Source organism: Pyxicephalus adspersus, chromosome 1, assembly GCF_032062135.1.
Source record: "Pyxicephalus adspersus chromosome 1, UCB_Pads_2.0, whole genome shotgun sequence".
In the NCBI taxonomy this organism is placed as follows: domain Eukaryota; kingdom Metazoa; phylum Chordata; class Amphibia; order Anura; family Pyxicephalidae; genus Pyxicephalus; species Pyxicephalus adspersus.
The window spans coordinates 139,468,933-139,495,368 of record NC_092858.1 but is presented as its reverse complement, the minus strand read 5'-3'; the positions used below and the strand labels follow the sequence as shown (position 1 = coordinate 139,495,368).

The 26,436-nt window shown below is 39.2% G+C and overlaps 1 protein-coding gene across 2 annotated transcripts in view; it reads right to left on the bottom strand.

The window, feature by feature from the left end:
- Nucleotides 1-24,079: 24,079 nt before the first annotated feature.
- The window catches only part of BAZ1B (bromodomain adjacent to zinc finger domain 1B), a 32,624-nt gene continuing 30,267 nt past the window's right edge, over nt 24,080-26,436 (bottom strand). For both annotated transcript variants that reach the window (XM_072428942.1, XM_072428949.1), the window contains 3 exons: nt 25,875-26,017; nt 25,497-25,600; nt 24,080-25,327 (listed from right to left, as the gene is read on the bottom strand). In XM_072428942.1, the coding sequence (XP_072285043.1) occupies nt 25,000-25,327; nt 25,497-25,600; nt 25,875-26,017 (575 nt within the window). In that variant the 3' untranslated portion in view covers nt 24,080-24,999. The remainder of the gene's footprint in view (nt 25,328-25,496; nt 25,601-25,874; nt 26,018-26,436) is intronic.

Genomic DNA, 26,436 nt, shown 5'->3' with positions numbered 1-26,436 from the left:
ACATTTAGAATATTTGCATTAGGGACATAACAAAGTAATCTGCTGGTGCCAATTAGGGGGCAACACAAGCAGTTAAAAAATGTTGGTTTGGCCATCATTTATTAGTTTTTGTTTAAATGTCATCATTCTTTAACTCATTTTTGAATCATTAGGCTGATTTTATATTCTCCCCATGCACAAAAAAGTTTAACGTTTGACAGTAAAAGTGTACAATTTGTTTCTCAGTTTGCAAAAAAAACTATTGCTGCATGATTTTTAGGACTGAAAATGATTTATTAGATTTCTAAAGACATCTGCATTTAAAAACTCATATTCAATTAAAATTCATATAAATTCACGGTAGGCTTGATATTTACAGTATGTATTTTTATTGTTTTTAGTTATTTCACTTCAAGAGTCAATACACATCTCATTCATGGGTTTTTTGTTGCTTAACATACCACTAGTGTCAGAATGATTTGTTAAGGAGTCTGTTGAGAGGAACATTTTACATTTTTTTTAACAATAACCCCTAAATATGCATTTTATACCTAACGTGAACCTGTTGGTTGCCTCTGCACCTAGGACCACTGTAACTTTACTCACTGCCATTATGTAAGCACTGTCCCCCATCTGCAGCAGGATGAGGACAACATTTATGCACTTTATTATATTAGTGATGGCAAGAATTATATGCTATTTTGACAGTTATACATTCATTTTATGCTGATAAACAAGAATATTCTAATGGATTTTTTGTGTTTGTGAACTTTTTGGAAAAAAATATCAAGTCATAACCTGATCAATGCATCCATATTAGTAAATCAAGTAATCAGGCTCAGTGGATTTGAAGAAACAGCTTCTGGGGAAATGTTGCTGTGATTGGAACATGGAGGTTCATTGTCAGTTCTCCACACACTGGCAAGTACCCCCCACCCCCACCCCCGCAACACCACATAGTGTTTAACTGAAAACATTTTATTTGTGTTGTCACTCTGCCTATAAATGGAGAATTCAACTCTCCTGTTTATTATTATGGGCAGCACGGTGGCTCAGTGCTTAGCACTCCGGCCTTTGCAGTGCTAGGTCCTAGGGTCAAATCCCAACCAGGACACTCTCTACATGGAGTTTGCAGGTTCTCCCCGTGTCTTTGTGGGTTACCTCCGGGTACTCTGGTTTCCTCCCACATCCCAAAAACATGCAGTTAGGTTAATTGGCTTCTCCCTAACAATTGACCTTAGACTACATTAATGACATATGACTATAATAGGGCCATTAGATTGTGAGCTCCTTTGAGGGACAGTTAGTGACACGACTATGGACTTTGTACAGCGCTGCGTAATATGATGGCGCTATATAAATACTGCGTAGTAATAATAATACACTGATTGCCTTTTGCCTCCCCCTTCTTACCTCTGTCATTGTACCACACTAACAGGATCAGACATCATAATCATATAAGGCATATTGTGACTGGTTGCAGGGAGGTTGAAAGGGAAAGTTTGCAGTTTTTACATCAGTACTCGGATAACAAATATTTTAAGGTAACTGTTGTCCTGTTTTGTATGCATTTTGTTTACGGACTCAACATCCCTGAATAATGATGAGCCTTCACCCTAATGTCATAAAATCATATTAGTTAAGAAGAAATGTTGGACTATGCTATTACAGACAACATATGGTCTACTTTTTGTGCAGAACTACTTCCTAACTGTACAGACTACCAAACAAATAAAAGATGGCTTCATGTTACCTAAACTACAAGGAGCCCTTTGACTCCTCTCAATATCCCCTGCACTCCCTTTGTCTTGTTTTTTTTACTAAACCAAGACTCAAATGTCTAGAAGTACACAGAAAAAGGAACAAGATAAGACAAAAATTAGCTTGTAAATGTAAATTAGCTTTTAATTAAAGCAATCTCAAAGCATGGGTCACTATACAGTCAATCTATCTGAGTTGAGGCCATCACAGATGATCTACTTGAATACCATTTATGAAACCTGTTCTATTCATGAGATACTTAGAACAGGACAAATTGGTTCTCCTGAGTCTATCAGCTAATGACAGCATATAATAAAAGGTCAACAAGTATAGTGTGAAGGATTCTTTGCCTTTAAAGGGGACCGTATGTATCTTTACACCCTATATCTGGAAGTGCTGGGGTAGCTGGACATTCTCTCAGTGCACTCACTCACATGTCAGCCAACTAATTATCTCAGAAATGTGACCTCCTCTTGTTTTCTTTATCGCCCACTCTTAATCATCCAGGGATTTCAGAGTTAGCTGAAAGATGCAGTGCCATTATTTTATGAGAAGCAGGAGTGCTTCACACATTCCTATCCTGCTTTAAGTGTGCCCAGGAATATGTGATATATACATTTTGTACTGTCAGGTTTATCCAATAAAGCACAGAGCATACTGATGAAAAATAAAAGTATAAAGGCCAATAAGATATTAAGTGCTGTAAAAATGCCTTATTAATATTACACAGTATTTATATAGTGCAGACATATTCATGTCATGTCACTAACTGCTCCTCAAAGGGGATCACAATCTAATGTCCCTACTTCAGTTATATGTTATTACCACAGTCTAAAGACCAATTTTTAGAGGAAAAGCTGAATGACCTAACTGCATATTTAGGATTTTATTTTCCAACTGCTAAAGACACCTTTGTTTTATAGTGGACTTGAGCTTTGCTTGTGCTAGGCAAAGAAACAAGAACACTGCAGGGATGAACAGATCACTTAAAGGTGAACTCAGGTCACCTGCAGATAACATGCACCTTCCAATAAATTCTGAACACTATCAAAAGTGCCTCAAACAGATTTCAAACTAATGCCACTGACATATCACCTAAGTCTGTCGACAGAGGCGCTTAATGAGAGATGGTATTGAGGAATGCAGTGCTTACTGATACCCTCACAGGAAGCTGAATAATAAATATAGTACTGGCTGGAAACCAGTTATGACATCTTTCCAAATATCATTGTGTCTCCTAGCCCTGTCTAGTAGAATCCGCTACAGTAATGTTCAATATTTCATAGATGATCAGTAGTACCTATCAATGACAGGTATTCAGTCTGTGTTATTATAAGATATGATAAGGTAGTGACAACTTAAACACTTCCCATTGTAAATATTACATTTACACCTAAAGACATCGCGGTTCTTAGCATTTACCTACATAACATTTTGTTCTTTTGGGGTCCAGTACTCTTGTAATCAACTAGATAGAAAATACCTTTATTATGCTAACCTGAAAGGAATGTACACATATATTGTTCAGGCATCTCAGACTGCTGTGTATGTAAGGAAGCAGGTATATTCCCAGGTATCGGGTTTGGAGCTGCCTTCCAATTTACATTACATGATATAGCAAACTGCATAAATATTAATATTAAACAGGATTTATATAGCACCAACATATTGTACATTAAATAGGGGTTTCAAATGACATATACAGAAAGGACAGAAGGAGAGGATCCTGCCCCGAAGAGCTTACAATCTAGGAAGGGGAAGTAGCACACAATACTCTTGATATATGTGTTTTGAAAAGTGTGGGAAATTGTACAGGACTGTCATCAGCAATGCAACAGTTAATAGTACAAGTATAGAAACAGATTTTGTACAGACAGGTCACAGATGGTAGGCATCCTCAGACCTGAAAATCACACCCTGCATTGTTCTAAGTACCAGAACTTGCCCGGAGAATAGAAATCATGTAGCTGCAGCCCAACTCTTCTAGAAGCCATCTGACGCTCATAGACAGTCGGCAAACTACTACTACTACTAAATTGGACAGTTAGGAATCTGAAATGCCAGAATGCAAGATATAGAACTTATCATATCATGGATGTCATTACTGTTTCTGCAATATTTCCCAAGGCTCCTTCTGGTTAGCCACTACCAGCTGCCTCTTTTTATTACTGTGGGATTTACCATGCGGTTGATGTGCAAACCACAGTTTAACCTCAACTACACTCAACCTCTTTGTCAAGCAGATGAAAATGGTTGGGATGAACATTTGCTGAGGTTTAATTTTTTAAGGAAGTTGATGGATCCTTCCCATTCCTCCAACAGCAACTGCAACAAGTTTCAAATGCTTTGCAACCGCTGTGAGCTGTGGTTGAAGGTGGTTGCATTCAAGTCAATGGCCCCTCAGGGGCGGTAGGAAGTGACATGTTGAATTGAACTACCACAGCCGCAATCTGCTGCAACTGCCTGCACAAAGTGATTCCCATTTGCTCCTATTCTGTTGCGGTCTGCAGGTCTGAAGTTATCCTAAAAGAATTCATTTAACTTCTGGGAACATAACAAAGCCAGCCTTGCAGTGGGGTTCCGCCTGCATTACACATTTTATTATGTTTAATGCCCGTCTCTTCTAGGGCACCTAAAAAAACAGTTTTATCCCTTCTATGGTCAATGATCATCTGACCTCGATTAACATCTTCAATACCATCTACTTTATAGTTTTGTGTCTTACTTGTCACTGATCACTATTTATAATTACTGAAGCAACAAAACATGGGACTCGATGTTAGATATAATTATTATTACCATTTACTTTTATTTATATAGTGCCAGTGTATTACCAGCACTTTACAAAGTCCATAGTCATGTCACTAACTGTGATCCCCTCTGAGGGATAATCTAATGTTCCTACCAGGATTGTACTTCATTAAAACAGCCTAATGCAAATTTTAAAGTGAAGTCAATTAACCCAACTGCATGTTTTTAAGATGTAGGGGGAAAACAAATTACCCAGAGGAAACCCATGCAAACAGGGAGAATATTCAAACTCCATGCAGATAGTGTCCTGGCCAAGACTCAAACCTGGACCCAGTGCTGCAAAGGCCAGCGACACCTAGCCAACCATGCTGCCATATACTCACTAGAAAGCATAAGAGAAGAAGCAGGAGAGTCTTAGTAAGTAGTAAGATTCTCACAAAAAAGTGACAAGTGCGTGTGGTGGTAGATGGGGTTAAAAGTGGAGTTTATGTTTGTGAAGATTTATTCTGTTTTTATGTAGTTTTTACTAATTCATTTGTCTTCTGAGTATGTACTTATGGAGACAGTTGCTGAGTACATTGCTGTGTTTTGTAAACACTTGGTCAAATTCCCACTAAGCATCCTTCTTATGTAAATGTAATATTTCTTACAATCCATCCATACGGATAAACGAAACATGCGGCTTCCTAGGAAACAGTGTTATTGATGTAAACTAGCTAATAAACCTGAAACTGTTTGTGAAATCCCACTTGGACCTGAGAGTATGGTTATGACCACAGGTTTAAGGAACAAATACACAGATGCCAAGCACAAATCCAGCCAAATCCCTTCTCTTTGCGGAAAAAGGTTGCCCCATATTTGTGGACAGTGGTTCATTTCACAGTAACTGGTATGGATTTGAGATGCCAAAGGCCGAAGGATGAGCCCAAAAAGGACAGAGTATAGAAATAGCTGTTTTTTTTTTCATCTCAAGACTTCTGACAGGAATGTTGGCAAGTGTGAAGACCCTTTGGCCCAACAGTTATAAAAAATACCAATTCCATTTTATTTTTGTGTCTGGATCCAGTGTTTTTCATTTTTTCTCAGTCGGTCAGGATCAAAGAGGATACATTCAGTAAAATTATACAGTAACGTATACTTGAGTCTGCTTCCTGCTTTGCAATGCAACATAACATACAGTAATGAGAAAGTACACCGTCTTTCAGTTTGAAGGTTTTGCATACTAAAACCTTAAAAAAAAAAAATATCATCTGGTCCTTAGCTGGTCCTTAAATTAGGTAAATACAACCTTAGATGAACACCACATGACACACTATCAATATTTTTTATTTTTTTTTAAATAAATTTTTATTGAAGTTTTTCATATCATACATAGCAAAAGAAAGAAAAAAAAACCAAAACAAAGAAATAAAAGGAAAATTACAGCATTATGGTAGAACATAACAAAAAAACACAAGCTAGCAATAACAACTATAAGGAATAGAGAAACAAAATAAAACCAAAGTACTCAAGGCTAATATTAAAGACCAGTTTGATGATTGATCATAATTCTAAAAATCTGCGATCTAACATAGGAGTAGAGTGATGATCTAGCCAAGGTGTCCAAACTTTATAAAATTTGTGCATATGATCACCGGCTATGGCAGACATCTTTTCTAGAACCATAGTGTCTGTCAATCTTGATAGCACTGCTTGGAAACTCAAGGTTGGCTTCCGCCAAGCAGCTGCTATCACCTGACGAGTAGCCAGGAAAATAAAGGAAATCAATTTACAGTGAGTTCTGGACAATTTAGAGCCAAACCTATGTAATAACGCTGACCAAGGGTCTCTCTTGATGGACACATGTAGGACCGAGCGGACATAATTAAAAACTCTAATCCACAGCCTTTTAACTACCGGACAATCCCACCAGATATGATAAAAATTGCCAAGAATTTGACAACCTCGGAAACAGTGTGGATTACTCCTTTGTGTAAATTTAGCAATTCCGTCCGGTGTCAAATACCACCCAAATAAAACTTTATAAGCATTCTCTTGCATAACTACATTGGGTGAACACTGTGCTACATTCTTCCATATCGTCTGCCACTCTTCCACATCGACTTTAGTACCCAATTCGTTTTCCCATGTAGCAACATAAGGTGGAGGGCGTATATCCGTGCACATTAATAGGTCGTAAACCAAGGACACTAGACCTGCGGAACCAGAACCGCGATAGCAGCAAGCTTCAAAACTGGTGAGCTTCAGAGGTGAGTCTGATATATTTTTAGTTAAGTTAGATAAGAAATGCCTAATCTGCATGTATCTAAAGAGTTTGGATGATGGTAGTTTCCAATTCTCCTGTAGATATGGAAAGGATCTGATCCCGGTAAGCGAGAACAAATCATATACATAGCGCACAGGTCTCTCCATCCACCAGCGAAAGGCGCTAGGATTCTCGTAGGCTGGGACAAAGCTAGGACAATTTATAATACCAATTAGTGGCGTATGCTTAGACACCATACCAGCTGTAATTTTCACTCTGTCCCAAGTCCCTAGAGCATAGGAAAGTGTGGGATCGGACACCAAAGGTCGATCTGCAAGAGGTAACCATAAAAGATTATGCAAGTGAACCGTTGGTAATTCTGCTGCGTACAATTGAACCCATATTGGGGGATCTTGGAAGCGATAAAGTGCCACCAAAGAAGCCAATTGTGCAGCCTGCATGTATTTATTGAGGTTGGGGACCGAAAGACCCCCTTTCAACCTGTGCCTGTACAATATTTTTTCTGATAATCTTGATTTCCCTGGGTCCCAGATAAATCTCAAGACCTTTCTTTGCTCTTCCCGAAGTACCTGTGCAGGGACTGGGATTGGGAGGGTGCAAAACATATATAACAGTTTCGGGAGATAGGTCATTTTTATAGCATGAATTCTGCCAATCCAGGACAGTCCAAAGACTGCCATTTGGAACGTAACACTGAAAGCTCACGGAACAAAGGTGGATAATTAACTTGATATATTGATGACAATTGGGATGTTAATTTTATACCTAGGTAGGGAATAACTTCCATCCATTTATAAGCAAAGTAAGGTTGTAGGGCATTAACCACCAATGGTGGTAAAGAGACATTAAGGGCTTTTGATTTTTCGTTGTTAATTATCAATCCTGAAATCTCTGAAAATTGAGACAGGAGAGCGTGCAAATTTGGCAAAGTCGTGATGGGAGCTGTTAGAGTTAACAGAATATCATCTGCAAACAACATAATTTTGTGTGTTGTATTAAATACAGTAATTCCGGTAATATTTTGGTTTGAGTGTATAGCTACCGCCAACGGTTCGAGTGCTAAAATGAATAATATGGGCGAAAGGGGGCAGCCTTGTCTCGTCCCTCTCAAAATTGAAAACGGGGTGGAATTATAGCCCATGTACTTCACTGAAGCAGAAGGAGTAGCATACAATGCTTCTATCCAATGCAGAAAGTGAGGACCGAACCCCCATTTAGTTAAAGCATAGAACAGATACTGCCATGATATAGAGTCGAAGGCCTTTTTCACATCCAATGACAACATCATGCATTCAATTGTTTTAGATTTTGACAAGTATAATAGCTGGAGGGCTCTGCGAACATTATCACCCGCTTGACGTAGTGGGACAAAGCCCACTTGGTCTCCATGTATCCAAGCTTAGACAAAAAAACATTTATACGTTTAGCTAGTATACTGGCTAATATTTTCACATCTATATTAAGGAGTGAAATAGGGCGATAATTAAGCCCAAGATGTGTGGTCTGTCGACGGTTTAGGTATCATGGCAATAGATGCTCTTAAGGACTCTGATGGGAAAACACGCCCCTGCCTTAGATCATTAAACATAACTTGCAAATAAGGTGTTATAACTGCAGACATTTTTTTGTAAAACAGCGGGAAGAATCCATCAGGGCCAATCCTTTGCCAAGTTTTAAGGATTTTATAGCCAAAGTAATTCGGGGATCGAAATGTCTTTCTGTAGATTCTCCATATCTGTGTCATCAATTTTTGGTAAATTAATGTCAGCAAAGAAACGGTCAGCTCTACATGTGTCCAGTGGTGCAGGCGCTGAGTGGAGACCAGATAAGTGATCGCTAAACTCCTGAACAATATCAAGAGGATTACTAGTTAAATATTTAGTAGCTGTACGAAGGGAATTCAGAGTCCGCTGTAGCGACGGAACCCGTAATCTTTTAGCAAGCATTGTACCAGGCTTATTACCACAATGATAAAACTTATGTTTAGTCCGTTGCATTTGGTAAGCTGCTTGATTAGATAAAACAAGGTTGAGTTCAGTACGGGTTTTTCTCAACGCAATTAAATTTCCTAAGGAGGGATCAATCTTGTGTAGATAGGTTCGTCTAGAATATTCGGATTCCAACTGAGTCTGGGCTAATGTGCGCTGTTTATTTTTGATAGCTGATATTTGGATAAGATGACCACGAATAACTGTTTTGTATGCTTCCCATAGTAACGAGGGGTTGGAAACCGAACCTGTATTCAGGCAAAAGTATTCTGTGGTCAAGGCAATCAATTTTTGCAGTGTTGTTGGGCATGTTAATAATGAGTCGTTAATTGACCACTGTCTGGTAGGGGGCTTAGTCACCAGGGAAGTACACTTAAGTACAACTGGGTCATAGTCAGTCCATGGTACTGAAGGTATACTAACTTTAAGTATAGCTGGTAATAAAGTTCTAGGAGTCCAAATGTGGTCAATTCTAGAATAAGAGTTTTGCGGTGCCGAGTAAAACGTGTAGTCGCGAGATGTAGGATGAAATTCTCGCCAGGCATCAATTAAGCCCAGACTCAGAAAGCATTCCTGTATTGCCTTACTCTCAGAAGAGAAAGGAGTAGAAGTTTTGGTACTTCTATCTAAGTTATTGTTAAATACTATATTAGAGTCACCACGGCCAATCAGAGTTCCCTTCATGCAAGACCGAGTCTCCTCCAACATTTTGCGAAAAAAAGATACCTGAGGGGAGTTTGGGGCGTAGTAAGCCACCAGGGTAACTTCAGTATTTTGGAGGGTACCACATAATATCAGGTAACGACCCTCTGGATCTGAGACTTGGTGGGTACAAGTAAATGGTGCGGACCTATGGAAAGCTATAAGTACGCCCCTATGCTTTCGGGCAGCGGAAGCATGGAAGACCTGAGGGTATTGGGTATGTATAAACTTTGGAGTTGAGGACATTGAAAAATGGGTCTCTTGTACACACACAATATCAATTCGTGAGGAATGGCAGTAGTTAAACACAATTTTCCTTTTGGAGGGCGAGTTCAGACCCTTGACATTGAGCGACATTATTTGCAAAGACATAATCTGTGTATACGTAGAATTGCTCTGACATTTAGAAATCTGGTGTTATGCAAGAGATTCAAGTATTGGCAATCAAGTACTAAAACAAACAATAAACTGGAAAAAAATATACAAAAGAAACAAACAACTAAAAACATAGAAGAAATACCCATAATCGAGTATATAAAAAAAAGGGAACCAGGAGCAAACAGGGCTCCAGGGATCCTTATCATCAAACAAATGGGATCTCCTAAACTCCCAGTCAAGGCCCGAGGAGTCATGAAGATCCGGGTGTGCGACATGCATCGGACATCCAGGCCAAAAAAAAGAAAATAGAGAAAAATGTGATCGCGGGGGGGGGGATAAAAAAAAAAGGAGGGGGGGGGGGGAAGGGGGAAAGAAAATGTCTCTTATCTTGGAGAGTTGGTTATGAAAACTTGAAATCTCGCCTGGATTGGTAGGCACGACATCCATACTATCTTCAGAATGGAGTACTGGTGAAGACGTGGAAGACGCCGGAGGAGAAGGGGCCGACGCCATCTTGGATCTAGAGGCCGCGCCGCGGGATGAAGTCTGTGGCGCCGCGGGACGCTTAGATTTCGATGATGGACCCATCTAGAAAGCTTCCCAGTACGATTCTCCAAGGTTGGGGATACAAGATGAGACCGTTAGGTCCGCGGATCACGCTACTTTTCTAGCAGGAAGCCTGGAGTAGAACGGAGCCTAACTAAGATGCGACCATCCGTCAGACTGCGCGCATGCGCCCCCCACACTATCAATATTTAACAAAGACTTAATCAATAATCCAAAAATAATTTATGCCCCTACCACTTTAGGATTTAATTATTAGGAGGGGAAGTAGCAGCCAGGTTCTGCTAATCAATGTACTTGATTAATTGGTCATCAATAGTAATCACCTCCATAGGAAGCTGGGGTTTTGGCAGTTTTTGATGGTCCAGAGTATTCAGGTGTGTGTTAACACAATTCCAAGGAGAAAAGACATCAGCAATGATCTTAGAGAAGCAATTGTTGCTGCCTGTCACTCAAGGAAGGGTTACAGGGCCATTACTATACAATCTGAAGTCCATCATTTCACAGTGACAAGATTATTCACAAGTTGAAAACATTCAAGACAGTTGGCAATCTTCCCAGGAGTGGACGCTCCAGCAAGTTCACCCCAAGGTCAAAAAGTGCAATGCTCAGAGAAGTTGCAACAACCCAAGAGCTAAATCTCAGACTCTACAGGCCACCGTTGCATTGCAATAACATTGATAATGAGCTGCACCCCAACAGACATAAAGAATACAGCGAAATACCGGAACGGAACGCAGTGCAACACAGCAATGAGAGCCACCTGTGGATTGGTAAACTAAAATGTGCAGATAGGTTTAATGTGTGTTGAAGTGCAGTGCACTTTAGCACACAATAATGCTTTATATTGGATTGGATTGACCCTTAGTGGTTTAATATTTGGCACCTAAACATTTATTATATGGCTGGGACAAGATTTGTGGGAATGTCACCATGGCCTGGGCCTACAGTAGTCAATTTTTTAGGAAGACAGCCCAGCTTTTGTTTTGTTTTAATTTTTCTGTTCAATACAAAATCATTTATAAAAAAAGTGTTACAAAACTGTGCAGCAGCAAGGACACACAACCAAAAGCTGTCCCTGAGTGTACAGAATCCATGTGCTGGAAATGGTCTCAGAGCTCTGGAGCCCATAGAGTATTCTAGATACTTCAATGATCAGCTTGAAATTTGCATTCCATTGTTTCCTCTTTACTTGTAATATACTCAGGGGTGTAGTAGTAGTGAGGGGCATTTCAGGAATGGGCACGCGTGCCCATTCCTATTTTGCCAACAATTCTTTGGTGGTCCGCGGCTCTGGCTGGTGTACCCCCCAGCAGGGACAGAAGGATCCCGCTGGGGGGAGGGTGCACCAGCCATAGCCACAAACCAAGACATCGCAGGCTCAAGGAGGTGGGCAGGTTGCATCCCTGAACACAACACCCCTCTCTGAGCCTGCGATGGGGGAGTGGGCAGGTTCTGGTATCATGACGTAATTCTGGGGGAAGTTTCTTCCCCTTTGAGTGACACATAGGCAGGGGTGTAGTGAGCACAGGCTTCATTTTTTACAATTACCCCTCTAAATATTTTCCTGAGGTAATGGTCTGCTACTTTAGGGGATCCCTATAGAGCTACTCTGGGGAAGTACTACTGTGTGCTGTAAATGCTTAAACTAATTCACAGATCTCTGCCTGTCTGAGTTCTATTGTACAGGGGCTGCAGAAGGCTGACACCAATTAAAATTCAGGTACTAACACTACCTAACTACCTAAATTTACAAGTAAATGCAAAGATTTAGTAATATTTACAGAGCTTTATTATTTGCATTTTTATACCTGCCTGCAGTTTAAACACCTATATGTGATATTTATTATGTATTTATTTTATTCAAATATATGTATTGCTATATATACCAATATTTATACCTACAAGGGATCAATATGATATTTTATTGGAATTTCTGTTCAAGTTTTATCGGTTTGCACTCCCAGCTTCCAGCCTCCATCGTTGCATACATTCTTCTCACATGAATTACTGCTGTGGGTTTTGGACCCATACACATTATTAATTTAAACTTTTGTGACTTCCTCTTATAGAGGCCTCCATGTATACAGAAGGTTATGGCCGTGTGCATACAACAGCTGCTGATTGTCTGATAAATCTTCTCAGGGATGACTGGCTGGGTCACAGCAACTTGCTTCTGTCTCCCACGTCACAGATTCATAAAAATTCTGCCAGACCAGCCGAAATGTGAGAGTGCTAACAAATTACTAGCAAATAATAAAGAATGACTGTCCTGAGGAATACTTATGTCATCCCCTGCTCATCTCAACATAAATATTATTCCTAGACTGTTCTGGTAATGTAGAAGCAGAAACTTCAGCCTAATGATGTGTCTGTGAAGAAGCTGGAGACAATGGCAGTCTCTTCATGGAAGGGCTTCAGTTACCATTATACAATATATTGTATTAAGGTCTCGTCATTGGCTCTGGTGGTGTTAAAATGCAGTAAAATGCTTGGATTGTATTGCTTGTCTACCAGCTAGCCAGACTGTTTATACAAATATAGCACAATTCACCCCATGTCTGAACCCGAGACTAAAAGTTATTAGAGGACCAGTAAACATGAAATAACAGAGGCTTTAGTCACTGTATATGTTTTTCATTGAGAATTATTTCCTAAATCCTAATGCTGCCTGTATAACTCATTAGTCCGACTGTAGCAGCTCATGTGTTGCAGATGTCATGGCCGTCATTTCTTAAGGCTGAACTCCAGCCTAACACAGTCTCCACTCCTGTACTGAAAATGCTTACTGGGACTATGTACAGATCAGCCATGATCTCTATGCAAAGCAGATGCAATATCTAAAATAAGTCTAGGTCTAAAATAAGTTTTTAAATAATAATACTAAAAGATTAAGAGCAAGAGCTATGCTACACGGATGGAGGGCCTTGTGCCAGGCTTCAAATTTATAGCCAGCATTTTTTAACCAGGGTTCCTCCATGGACAGAAATTGCCATGGACCTTCAATGTGAGGGTCAGGTCTCACTTTTTGCTGACCTGAGCCACTGACTGGGGGATTTGACCACTGATCACCGTGTTTATTTTCTATTATGATGTTATTTCCTGAATATTACTGAATTTATATTCAAAAATGGTTATTGTAGGAGTCAGATGCTCTACCTACACTACATTCATTGTTGATTTCTTAAAAAAAAAAAAACTTAAAAAATTTAGTGATTGCATTATTGTACCTAAACGAAAGATATAACAGTTTTCAGCAAGGGTTTCCTGACACCTAGAAAGAGATCCTCAGGGGACTTAGCAAGGTTACTGTAAACCAGTATTTCTTACCCCGGGTACCTGGGGTCCAGAGTTAGCTAGGGGTTTGTTGATCAATGAGCAATATGTGCCTTTCAGGTCAATTTAGGTGAACCCCCAAAGATTTTTTTTTTTTGCTATCTGTAACGATAATGTGCTTTCTGCTGGACAGCAAAGCAAGAGGCATTCTTCCCACTGACCACCACACTAATATACTGTGAGCTGTGGCTATAGTAATTATAGCAGGGGTTCTATGAAAGACCTGAAAGTTTTATGTTAAAAATGTTGACAAAGATTGCTGTGAGCATCCACAAGAAGCCTCTGAATGAAGGAAACGTACACCATGTAATCTATCAGCCTGACCACAGTATTGTACATTTTGCAATGTGAACTGTTCAGCATTTTTTTCGACACAAATAAATAGCTGAACTGCTGCCGACCGTTCGTAATGCACCACTGGTTAGTCACAAACACAAAAACTTGGCCGGACTTGTTGCATTGTTGTACCTGGCAGCTTCTGCAGGTAATGGTGCTTCTGGGCAGGAAGTGAAAAAACAATATTTCACTATACCCAGCATTGTGTTTGTAATGAGCTGGAAATAGCTGGCATGCCATCAGTGGGCAACCTCCACTCCTCTTTTATTGTCTTCTGTAACTGCATTTCCAAGGGTGATCCATCAAAATGACAGAATAGGAATGAAGATAATGCTGGAAAGAAAAGTTTTTTTGTAAGGGGATTAATATTTCTGCTGATAAATGTGCTATTACATATTAACAGATCCCTGTCTTCTGCTATTTTATTATACCCACAATGACCAGCCTAAATACCAATAAATATGAGATCACATATGAGAGGATTCTCTCCTTAGTCTATATGTTTCCTCAAATATGCAAAGTGGTATTTAAATCCTCCTTCATATGTCATATTAGAGATTTCAAAGAGCAGGAAGACAACAATGTATGTTTTAACCCTATCCTCCTACTCTCTTGAGACTTTAGTAAGGCTGTGTGCACATGTAAGACTTTTATAGTTGGAAAGGATCTTTCACGATCCAACAACAAAAGACTGAAAGTTGCATGAACGAGCGCTGTACATATAGCACTGGGGAGGGGGAGAATGAGCGAGCGGTACCCCGCTGCGCTCTTTTCCCTTTTCTAGCATTGCGATTATTCCATCCATAAACAACGTTGGATGACCACTGTACAAATGTACAGAATTGGACAAGAATCATTTGACGTGTATACGTAGCCGAACAGTGAAATCTGCTGCAGGGCCTCCTCTACTCTAGGTAAATAGCACATGTCTGACATTGTACATCATATGGCAATAAAATAATATATTTTCTATACATAAATACAGGAAAATAATCTTCAGTAGAACTTAGCTGCTATAAATTGTATAGCAAGGAAAAACTAATAAACATATGCATTGCATCTCTCAGTACAGCAAATTATTCATCCCGGGACTCTGCTCCTAAATTCTTGTTTGACCTGACAATTCATAATATTGTTTATAGCCCTGACCAGTTCTCCTCTGTGCACTATAGAATACTTCAGATGGGAAAGGGATGAGTTCTGTAGTGCAGTAGAGAAAATATAGGCAGGGCTGATTTCGGTGCAATAGAGGCAGTGAGTTGCCATTAAAAAAAAGAGCTGATTGAATTTCTGCCGTGCTAATCAGACATTTTTCCATAATTGCAATGTTTTAAATGGGTTTTCATTGGGGAAGCATAGATCCTTTGAAACCTAGATGGTCATAGGAATACCAATACACATAATAACAAATTGTCTGTAACAGATGTACTCCTGAAGCCACCTAGCCTTCCAAGCATCTCTTCTATCCTGGAGATCTCATACAGGTACGGAGAGGCGTGGGGTGGAGGTTTTACATACCTGATTATTTCCAAATTCGAATGTGCACAAGTTACTGCAAAGAAGTTGGTTGCTGCATTAAAAAAAAAAACATTTCTTTGAAAACTATATTTTGGCAACGTGTAACCAAAAGTGCAAGATGATGTCTATGGATGCTTTATATGTTGTATGGGGTGCTTGATTTAGACACAGGTACCCCTAATGTATTGTTCTGGTTTAGTCCAACTAAGGACTGAGACTAAATATCAGTTTCACTTGAAACTACTGAACAATGCTTAGCCATGGCTGTAAGAAATCTGAATGCTAATCACATTATACTGTCTAATTTGGCTTTTTTTAAAATTACACAGACCACCAAACAAACTGAAATGACAGAATGATGAGTGTTTCTTATCTGTTCCTGCTTCCTTTTTAGGTGATTGAATTGAAGTCTTCATTACTTTTATTCTACACAATACCCATATCAGCCTCTAGTGGACATTGGCTAATATTAGAAAAAGCCATGAAGCATAAAGACGGAGAGATACTGCATGGTGCCCCTTTACCTGCCATTATTATGAGATATGCTTAACAGAGGCAGCAATTGTTCTGGGATCCAGATCAGTTTCTATTATGAGGGCCCATGTGCAGTTTGGGCAGATGGAGTTCTCTTGTCACTATAGCTGTGATTGGAAGCGGTTCTGCAGGAGGCTGTGTGAACCTCATGGCCCAACTTTCTCTGGTGGTATCATATTAACACCTTAAGAGAAATCAGCTGAGCTGCGAGACATGGAGGAGACACTATTCATATTACATAACTCCTGACAGTTCAAGTGGACAAAGACGACACTTATGATAAACACAAGCAGACTGGTCTTTTGTTCAAAGTCTAAGCTGCCCATCCAAGCACATATCAGTTCAGGAGGTCTTTATGTCAAGAAAAATGACATTCTACCTGGTCATACAAGACAACTGGTTGTACGATACTTTCCTAATAAAAAGAGCAAAAAAATACTTGGGAGAAAAAATATTCAGAAGGGTTATGTTGCCCAACAAATTGAACATGAATTGTTTCTAACACCAAAACAGTTAGTTTTCTTAAGTTTTGGATAGAGTGGCGCTAGCTGTCTGTTTCATATTGTATTCCTGCAAAGGAGATTCATTCACTCTCTTTCTCCTGTTGTCACTGAGATTGAAAGTGAGGGAATAAAAGCTTAATATTTGTTCAGTTTCTTAGTTCCATACAAGTACAGGTACTAACTATAACCACACTGCTAGGTAATCATCTGAATGGGGCGGTGTACGATAACAGAATTAGTTAGTTTTACAAACCACTAATATTATGGTGTGCTAACATTTTGGCCTTAAGACGCCACAAATCATATTTCTTTCTCAACACTCAAAGACATCTTTTCCATTTCAACTGACACCCGACAACTCCGCTCTCCTGATTGCTCCTGCAGCCCTAGCGGAACTGAGGCATATGTTTTGCATCCAAGATCAGATACCACAGCTCTGCTAGGGCAGCGGGAGCAATCAGGAGAGCGGAGCTGTCGGGAGTAGAGCAGAGCTCCGACGATTGCTCCGCCCTGTGATTGGCTGAGAAAAGGGAAGCCCTGATGACAGCTCAAGTGTCATCAGGATTTCCCTTTTTTCAGCCATTCAGCACTAGAGGTGAATGGGGACAAGTCTCCCCATTCAAGTCTGGTGCTAAATGGCTGAGAAAAGGAAAAAGGGATTAACATCATTTAAAACTATAGGAAAAACTACAGGACACTACACTTATCCAGAATAGGCTATTCCCTGTGGGTGCCAGATAACCGAGGTTCTACTGTAAACTGATCCGCCAAAATATTAAAACAGCCAAAATATTAAACCAACTGCGTAGGTTCCCCTTATGACACCAGTACTGGTCTGACCTATTAGGGAATGTTCTCCACAAGACCTGTAAACCTGTCCTATGAAATTCAACACTAAGGGCTATATTTATAAAGTTTAAAGTCAAACATTCCCTCAAACATGTGGGGGGGGGATCAAATATTACCATTGAAACACATGGACCTGAAAGATTCCCAGGAGGGAATGTCTGATTCCCTATTTTATAAATAGTACACCAGGATTTAGGTAGCAGATAATTTAGGTCACAGCCTTTACCATCCTTCCTTCCTTCCTTCCATAGTGCATTCTTCTGCCATCCCTTCCCCAGGTACACAGCACACATGTGATCATGGCCACCCAAGTGATCTAAACAATAAAGTAATCAACAAAGCCAAGCTATCTTTCTCCAGTTTCCAACACATGATCTGCAAGTACAGACTTTTTAAGTGCTGCCTGAATAATCACAGCCCTGTAGAGGTGCCACTGTAAAAAGATAATCCATAATATTCACTTTACCTGTCAATGGTTTTATTGTTTTGGCTGATATGTGTAAACACAGTGTCATGGTATTGCAGAAAAATATTAATTTATCTAGTAACCACAAATACAAGCAACCCAAACTATGGATGCTTTAAAAGCTTTTTGCAAAAGAACTTCTGGTTCTCATGGGTCAACAACCAAACCGGATTTCCATACCTTAAAATTAGGTACAATTAAAATAAATTTAAAAACGTAATTTTAGATTTTGTCATTCTTTGTTTCATCAGAAAGCCCTGCACAGATCTAAGATTACTGTCACTGGAAACATTCTTTTGTAATCCTTTCCAGTGACAGATGAACGCATGAGCACTCTACACACAGCACTGTTCTGGGGGGGGGAGGCACACAAATAATGCAAGTGCCCCCTTGCTGTGCTGCTTCTTAAGAAACACAGCAGTCATTGCTGATTACTTGTTTATCAATCACCTAGAGTGGCTTTAGGAACGATGTTGGAGCGCCACTGTAAATGTTTAAGCGCTGCTGGTCTTCGGTGACAATCATCTGATGTGTGCGTAGTATTATTGTTGCTCCTGCCACTTTCTGTATATGTGCATGCATGCAAAGATGTGGCATTCACAGTATAGATTACTGTAAAGTTTTTATTTTAATAGGTGTGAATTATCTTCCCAGGACAAAAAAAAGATTGCATTCTTTTGTTTTGTAGAGCCAAACCAGGTACTACAATACACAAAACAACAATCTACTAATTTTAGCAGTAAGATAATGGTAGGAGAAAAGTGTCACAAAGATGCTTATTATAGGAATTTGTCTTTTCCAAGCCTCACCCCCCAATTTCCATCATGTTAGCATGCGTGAAAGGGAGAGGACCCAGACTGGCTCAGTTCTGGCATTGGCAGTAATATTTTCATTGTTCTCCTGTAATAGCATGATGAAAACATTTAATTACAGAAGGCAGCGGGACAATTACACTTTATGGGGCATTGTAGCATACCATGACTCCTGTTAAACTCAGTTCTATTTCAGGAGTTATTTACACAGCAGCCACAGATCTAGCTTTAAATATGCCCGAATGTCCTAGGTATTAAAAAGGAAATTGTTCCATCTTCAAATAGGATTCACTTCAAAAGACAGCTTACAATGGTATAGACTTTGAAGTGGTCCTGAACAATGTATACAAAGAAAATTGCACATAGAGAAAATAAAATAGATGAATTTAAATGAAGCATTATATCAAACCATTGACCTGCACAAATATGCCATGGTGTGGTCAATCAAAGAAGTCGGAAAATGTCTCTTATTGAATTACTCAAGTCCGTCAAAATGACACTACAGACCAGTCATCCTCCGTGAAGTTTCAGGGTATTACGTATTTATAAAGCTATGGATTTATCAAATTATCATTCCAAACCATAACAGAGAGATTTCACTCCCCTGGTCACCCGAGTGAAGATACAGATTTTATTTTTCAGTTCACTCCAACCCAGCTGACAAATTCTTTTCCCATCATAAGAATTAGATGACAATTTGTTTTTTTTCTACGGCTTTATTCCATTTTACATCATAAATGTAACAATTTAAAAAGTCAATGCTGTAATTTAAAAAATAACAAAAATGTAAATGTAAAAACTCTGCTCCTGTGACTGTGTCACCCTTCTCTACAGAAGTAATTTTAGATCTTAATGTTAAATCACAAGCAGCCCAGAATGATATTTTAGGCTCAGGCTGATGTTCAGAGGAAAGAATTTTTAATAACGTTTGCTAAAGTCCGTTTCCTCAGAGTTATACTTTCAGCACCATTTGTGCACGAAGCCCAAACATCCCAAACTAGCTGCAGCAGACGGTGCATTTCTACCTGAAGCATCAATACAATATAATCTGGCTTGTTGCATGTATTTTGCAAATGACCTTTGCAGTAGTTTCAATTTATTAAAGATTTTCACAAGTGTAGCATCTAATTTACTTTGTTTACATGGTAGTTCCATGCTTTCATTTTGGATAGAAAATTAGCAAATAGCAAATTAACAGAAAGCAAAATTTGGACTAGATCTGGGGTTTGTTCTGTTCTCAATTTACCTGAAAAATGTTCCCTCATGTACAATGTGTAAAGAAAAGAATCCCCCCTTCTGAATATTCATGTTTAGTTGCTTTGCAGAAACCTAACATTCAAGTGAAAAATTTAATGGCAAGAGAATAATAAAATAAAGTACATACATATATAAAGGATCACCTCACTACTATAAAAAATATTTGTAAACTGTCAGGTGTAACTAATTTCCTTTCTCCATTGCTCACCTAGCTACATAACTGGCTTCCACCTATGGTCAATTTAGTAAGTTCAGCATAAAAAATGATTTCCTGGAGTATTCCAGTGCTTGTTAGTACAACAAACAATCAACTATGGGTAGCAGGGCATCGTTAAAAGCTCTCAGGGATAAAGCTGTGGACAGACACAGAACAGGAGATGGATTCCAAAATTCAAAGGCTTTAATAATCCCCAGGAGCACAGTCTATATTTACCAAGTTAAAAGTGTTTGGCACTACTAGGCCCCTCCCCAGATCAGTTCAACCCCCCAAACCAAATGGAAGAGCAGTTACTGGAGTTTATGACAAAGTGGTTATTGTGTGACAATATCACAATAATGCAAATGTTACACAAATATCATTGTATGATAGTTTAGCTAGAAAAAAGCCACTACACTAAAATATTTATGAATATATAAATATTTAGAAGGGGTGATTCTTTTTTTTTTTACCTAATGTATACCAAGCTTCCTGCCAAGTTGTCTAGAGATGCACATTTAAACCAAACCCAACAAGCGAAGGACTTTTCCATAAGTTACTAGATGCAGGCTCAGCCATCTTCTATATCACAACAGCTCTCACTAAAATGTTAACACAACCGTGATACGTGTCTGCATTCAGGACTGAAAAACCACCGTTAGGTACTGGACAATTGTGTTGTGTCATAGGAATCTGCATGCATACATGGCTTATAGTTCTGTAGTAGTTTGCAATAGAGCTACAACATCGATAAGGTGGTGATAGACATAGCTATTAGAAAGTTAAAGCCCAGCATTTACTATAAAGGGAAGGTAAGAAAAAAAACCCTCATGACCTAGAGCAACCCAAAGGCTATGTACACACATGCAAATATTGTATTTGGAAAGGATCTTTCAAAATCCTTTCTAAGGACTAACGACTGCACGATGCATGAACGAGTCCTGTACATGCAGCACCATTCTGCTCTATGGAGAGGGAAGGGGGAGAACAATGGAGCGGCACCCTGCTGCGCTCTCTCCCCCTTCACTTCCATTACGATCGTTCGTTGTCCATCGTTCGTGAATCCGCCAGGACAGTCGTTTGGAGTATGAACCCTGTACACATGCAAGATTCTTGTCCAATATCAGCCCCGAGGCAAAAATTGGATGAAAACCATTGCACGTGTGTACCTAACCAAAGTCATAAGTTGGGAGAAATTATGGAAGCAAAATTATGAAATTATGGCAAAATAAGTTTGGGAAAATTAAACTTCTCCTTCTCCAGACAGAGGGTTGGACCTGGTACACATGGGCCCATTTTTAATGACGATCACATCAAACAGACTGTTGATTTTTTTGCTAGGATTTGTTGGCATATAAATGGAAAGTATACAAATCACAGTGTGTGAACAATCAGACCAAATCAAAATTCTATTTACTTTTCATTAGGGGGAGAAAAAATGGCTTCCTTCTTGTGGTGAGGGAGATATCAGATGTGGATTGGACAGGAAGACACAAGTCAATAGCAGCGAAGGGAAAACTGCCTGATTAGTAAAAGACTGAATAACGGATGCTTTTACCTTGGATTTTATGCAATTCTTGTAATTCAGTAAGAGATGACCTTTATTTAGGAAACAGTAAACATTTCAAAAAATAAAATCTGCCTAAATTACCACTTTGCTGACCGTTAACCAATGATAACAATGCCAAAATTTATGAATTGCCTAGAGTTGACTCCAGGGACAGAATCAGCATCTTCATAAAACAATCAGCAATGGCAGTGGACATATTAGCACCCAGAAAAGGTTTCCCTACCATAATCAGATTTGTTGTCAGGTTTTGCCAATGGATGTTCACACATTGGGCAGGCAAGCTACTGGGTTGGGTAACCTGTGGAAATAGCCATTGTTCCAGTTTGGTGAGTTAGTTCTCCTTGTACTATCTACCTCAAATTTTGAGTTAGGCCCAGTTTAAAGTCATAAACAAACTATGGAGTTGTCATTTCATATGGAATGGGAGTTGCCTAGCTGTTTTGCTTAACCACCAGCTTCAATACTTCATCAGTCCCTAACCTAAAACAAATATGCAAATCAGGAACCTCAAATGTTCTTGTATCTTATAGGGTTAGTATTACAGTTAGTCAACAGCTTTTTCAAACCTGCACATTTATAAGCTAATAAATATGGACCCTATTAGACACTGGACAGTTTTCATGATTTTGGTTCTGTACATCACTTCAATGGAATTGACATGAAACAACTGGGAAGTAGTTGGAGTGCAGATTTTTGGCTTTAATTTAATGGATTTAACAAAACTATTGTATAAAAATGTTAAGATTCAGTCTTTTATAGACACTCCCCTCAATTAACAAATATAGTTGAATATTTATTGAATTGTTTTGAATGTTTACTTTTAATACTTTGTTGGAAAATCTTTGCAGGCAACGACTGAAGCCTTGCACCCAAAGACCTCACCAGATGCTGAGTTTCTGCCTTTGCAGTGCTTGGTCAGGCCTTTACTGCAGCGGCTTTCAGTTGTTTGTGTGTCTGAAGTTTGGTCATCAGCAAGTGCAATGTGTGCTCAATGGGCTAAGATCTGGTGACTGACTAGCCCTATGGAGAATCTTACATTGCCTTGCTTTAATAAATTCTTGGGCTTCTTTCCCTGTATATTTTTGGTCACCATCTATCTGGATTGTGACGCTCTGTCCAATCAAATAAATCTGGCTGGATTTGAGTAGACAGTATGTCTCTGTAAACCTTAGAACTCATCTGCCTTCTTCTGTCCTGTCACATCATCAAACACTACTGACCCATTACCACCAGCAGCCAGCATTGCCCAAGCCATCACACTGCCTCCACAGATGGCATTGTGTGCTTTGGACCATGAGCTGCACTTTTTTCTTGCAATGATTCTGGTAGAGATTGGTGTTAGTTTTATCTGTCCAAAGAACGCTGTTCCAGAACTGTGCTGCTTTTTTAGATGTTTTCTAGCAAAGTTCAATCCAGCCTTTCTGTTCTTGAGGCCAATGAGTGGTTTGCACCTTGTGGTTAATCCTCTGTATTTGCTTTCATGAAGTCTTCTCTTTATAGACTTTGAGATTGATGACTACCTGCTGGACAGTGTTCACTAGTTTGATGCTGTGAAGGGGTTTTTCTTCACTATGGAAATATTCCTGCCTTTTTGAGTTGCTGAGCTGACCAGTGCATTCTTTTTTTTTTCTCAGAATGTACCAAACTGTAGATTTTGCCACTCCTAATATCCATGCAAATATGATGTTTATTTCGCAGCCCAAAGATGGTCAGCTTCACCCCATGGAGAGCTGCTTTGATTGTATGTTGAGAGTCCACAGCAAAACCTTCCAAGTGCAAACACCTGGAATCAACTTCAAATTTTAAACGTGATTGATGATGAAATAACAAAAGTTATATAGGTTTGGAGTCAATTGTCAAATTATGTTTGGTTCCTTTAAAAATAGGGTGGTACATATGAACTGTAATTCCTAAACCCTTCATCCAATTTGGAAGTTAAATGCCATGAGTCTGCATTTTATGTCCATATATTATAACCAATTATATTATGTTTCAATAAAATAGTAAAACAACAAAACTTGTGTGAGCATCCAAATATTTATGGAATGAACTGTATATTGAGGCAGAAGAAAAATCTTCCAACAGGGGCCTGTGCTGCCCTATGCATAATAATTTACTAAAAATTTAAACACAACAAAAACACTTCTGCTGATCTCTGAATGGGATTAGATTTAAAACGAGTGTAGTAATACTGGGACTTTTCCTGTTATTCACATGTGTCTGCTGACTTGTGTCTGCACTATTACAATGTTTTAAAAACAAGTTTTAATAAGTTTTAGAAACAAGAGAATCAGCAAAATGTCAGACGAGCTGTGTGGTTCCTTCTGTTTTAATAATAAAGGCAAACACTTATTTTATATAAATTGTACTGTACATGTGCCAAACCCGGACAAAGTCTCCCTTTATACATGATCACAAGCAAACATTTAATAACTAGAAAAAGGGAAAAAGTCAGTACAAAAAAATGCACAAAAAGTGACGATTGGATACCTGTGTCGGCAGAGAGGAAGATTTTAAAAATGAAAAGGAAAATCCTTCTTTGAGGGAGGGGATCATAGGTCATCTTCCATCCTGTCAGTCCTTGCTGGTAGCATTTGTATAGAGGCAGGCAAAGTTGGAGGTGCTGGTGTGTTTTTTCTTCTTTTTATGCATTTTATTCCAGCTTCAGAGGTGCCTCCCTGTTGTGTTTTAAGCGTTTGGAGCACATATAAAAAACAATTGGCATATATCTTCTAAACACAGTAAGGTGAGGGATTTCTGGCATCCCTTTAAAATATAAATGTTCCTGGAGAGTGGACGTTATAAACTCTGCCAGTAGTGCAGGAGTTTCAGAGGTCACTTCTTGCAAAACCCACAAAATTGAATGTTTTTTTTTTTTTTTTTTTAGTCCTCCCCCGGGGTGAACATCATGAAGTGCTCTAACAGGAGTGTGTGCAGTGTTACCACCATTTTTAGGCAGCAGAACAGTGTAGGTAACCCATATTTAATAAATACCACACTTATCAAGGTCCTCTTGGCTGCAACACACATCCCATGTGGGAAAAACGGAATTGGGGGGGGGGGGGGGGGGAATAGCCACATGTCCAAATAATATGAAGCCTCTCAGTCATGATTGATATAATCCTGGCAAAGTAGGTTTGGTCTCTAAAAACAAGGGTAAACTTCCAGTTCCGTCCCAATTACCCTCCCCTCAAACCTCTGTCTCCCATTCTCCCTCCTCTTTAGTCACTACTTCATTTCTTTCTCTTGCGACCCCGGCCATTGCTTTCCGGTTCTGGCTCAGGAGCCTGATGCTTACGATGTCTTCTCTGGTACATGTGTCCTGGAAGGTGTTTGCTTAGAAGGTCCCTTGCACACTGCTCTGTTTTCTCTAAACAGGATAACTGTTGGGATTCTGGCTCATAGTACAGCTCAGCATTACCAAACACAAGTTTCAGGTCATTAAGGAATTCCTGAACGGTCTGATAGTTGCCACAGGAACACTTGCTTTGCATGGTCTGGAAGTCCATGGGGGTCGTTACTACTTTCAGATAGCTTTCATCCTCGTCTGTATTAGGTTCCCTGAAAAGGAGAAGAAAATCAGTCATTATGGATTTAAAGAGATGTAGACAAAAGTAATTTTACATTTGATCATTGTTTGTTCTGCTACCAACACCTAGAAAAGAGATGTGCACAAATACAAATCTTCAGCATGCCTAGCAACAGCCTCCTAAGTTGCAGTATAACTCACCTGAAAGGCCAGCTGAACCTGTATTTTATGAGTTTACATAAAATCTCCTCACACTTTTGAAGCTCCTGGTTCTGACGTCGGGAAGCTGGCTTACTCCGACGTATCTGAAAAAAGTAAAGAAAATCATGACATCATGATTAAATGAATGGGTATAATTTACCCAAAGACTCATCAGGAAAGGAATGTGGAAGATACAACTTGCCTATGAAGATTCATTAGGTTATTAAATGACAAAAGTCATCCACCCCAAGGTTTTAATCACTATTACAAATTCAAAAACAAAAAACACAAACTAGATGAAAACCTAGTAACATTTCTATAGAATAATAAACACTCAGAGCTTTTGGATACAAACTAAATGAAATGGAAGTTACTTACCACCTCCTCTACATCAGCTTCATTTTCAGATGGTGCTTGATGTCGAGAGGGTCGAGAAGCTTGTCGATTCCTGTTTGGTGGACGCCCACGTGTACCCATCCGATGTTTCCCTGCTTTTCCTTTAGCCGCTTTGTAAGAACGCACTGAGGAAAAAAAAAAAAAAAGTAGAAGGGGTAAAACAATTTTAACACTTTGGTAGAATAAGGAAGTACAGCAAGGTGACAGTGTTTATATGAACCAAACTGTAAAATGTATGATGACAAATGTGCTTGGATGGTGAAGCCTACATTTAATAAATATCCACCATCTCCATATAGCACTTAAAAGATACCTTGAATTTTTACTTCTTTACAAAAAAGAATGCCAAAATGTGTACCCCTAACCCAGGAGCCAAATGCATTATCTGAACAGAACATTGACTTGAGTTTTTTTTTTTCTAAATAGATTATGTAGAGCAAACCTCAAGGACACACATGCATTGTAGTGGATGGGGGGGACACAAAGCTTCCATAAAATTAGAACTGAACTCTGAAGTAGACAACTGTGGAAAAAAAAAAAAAAA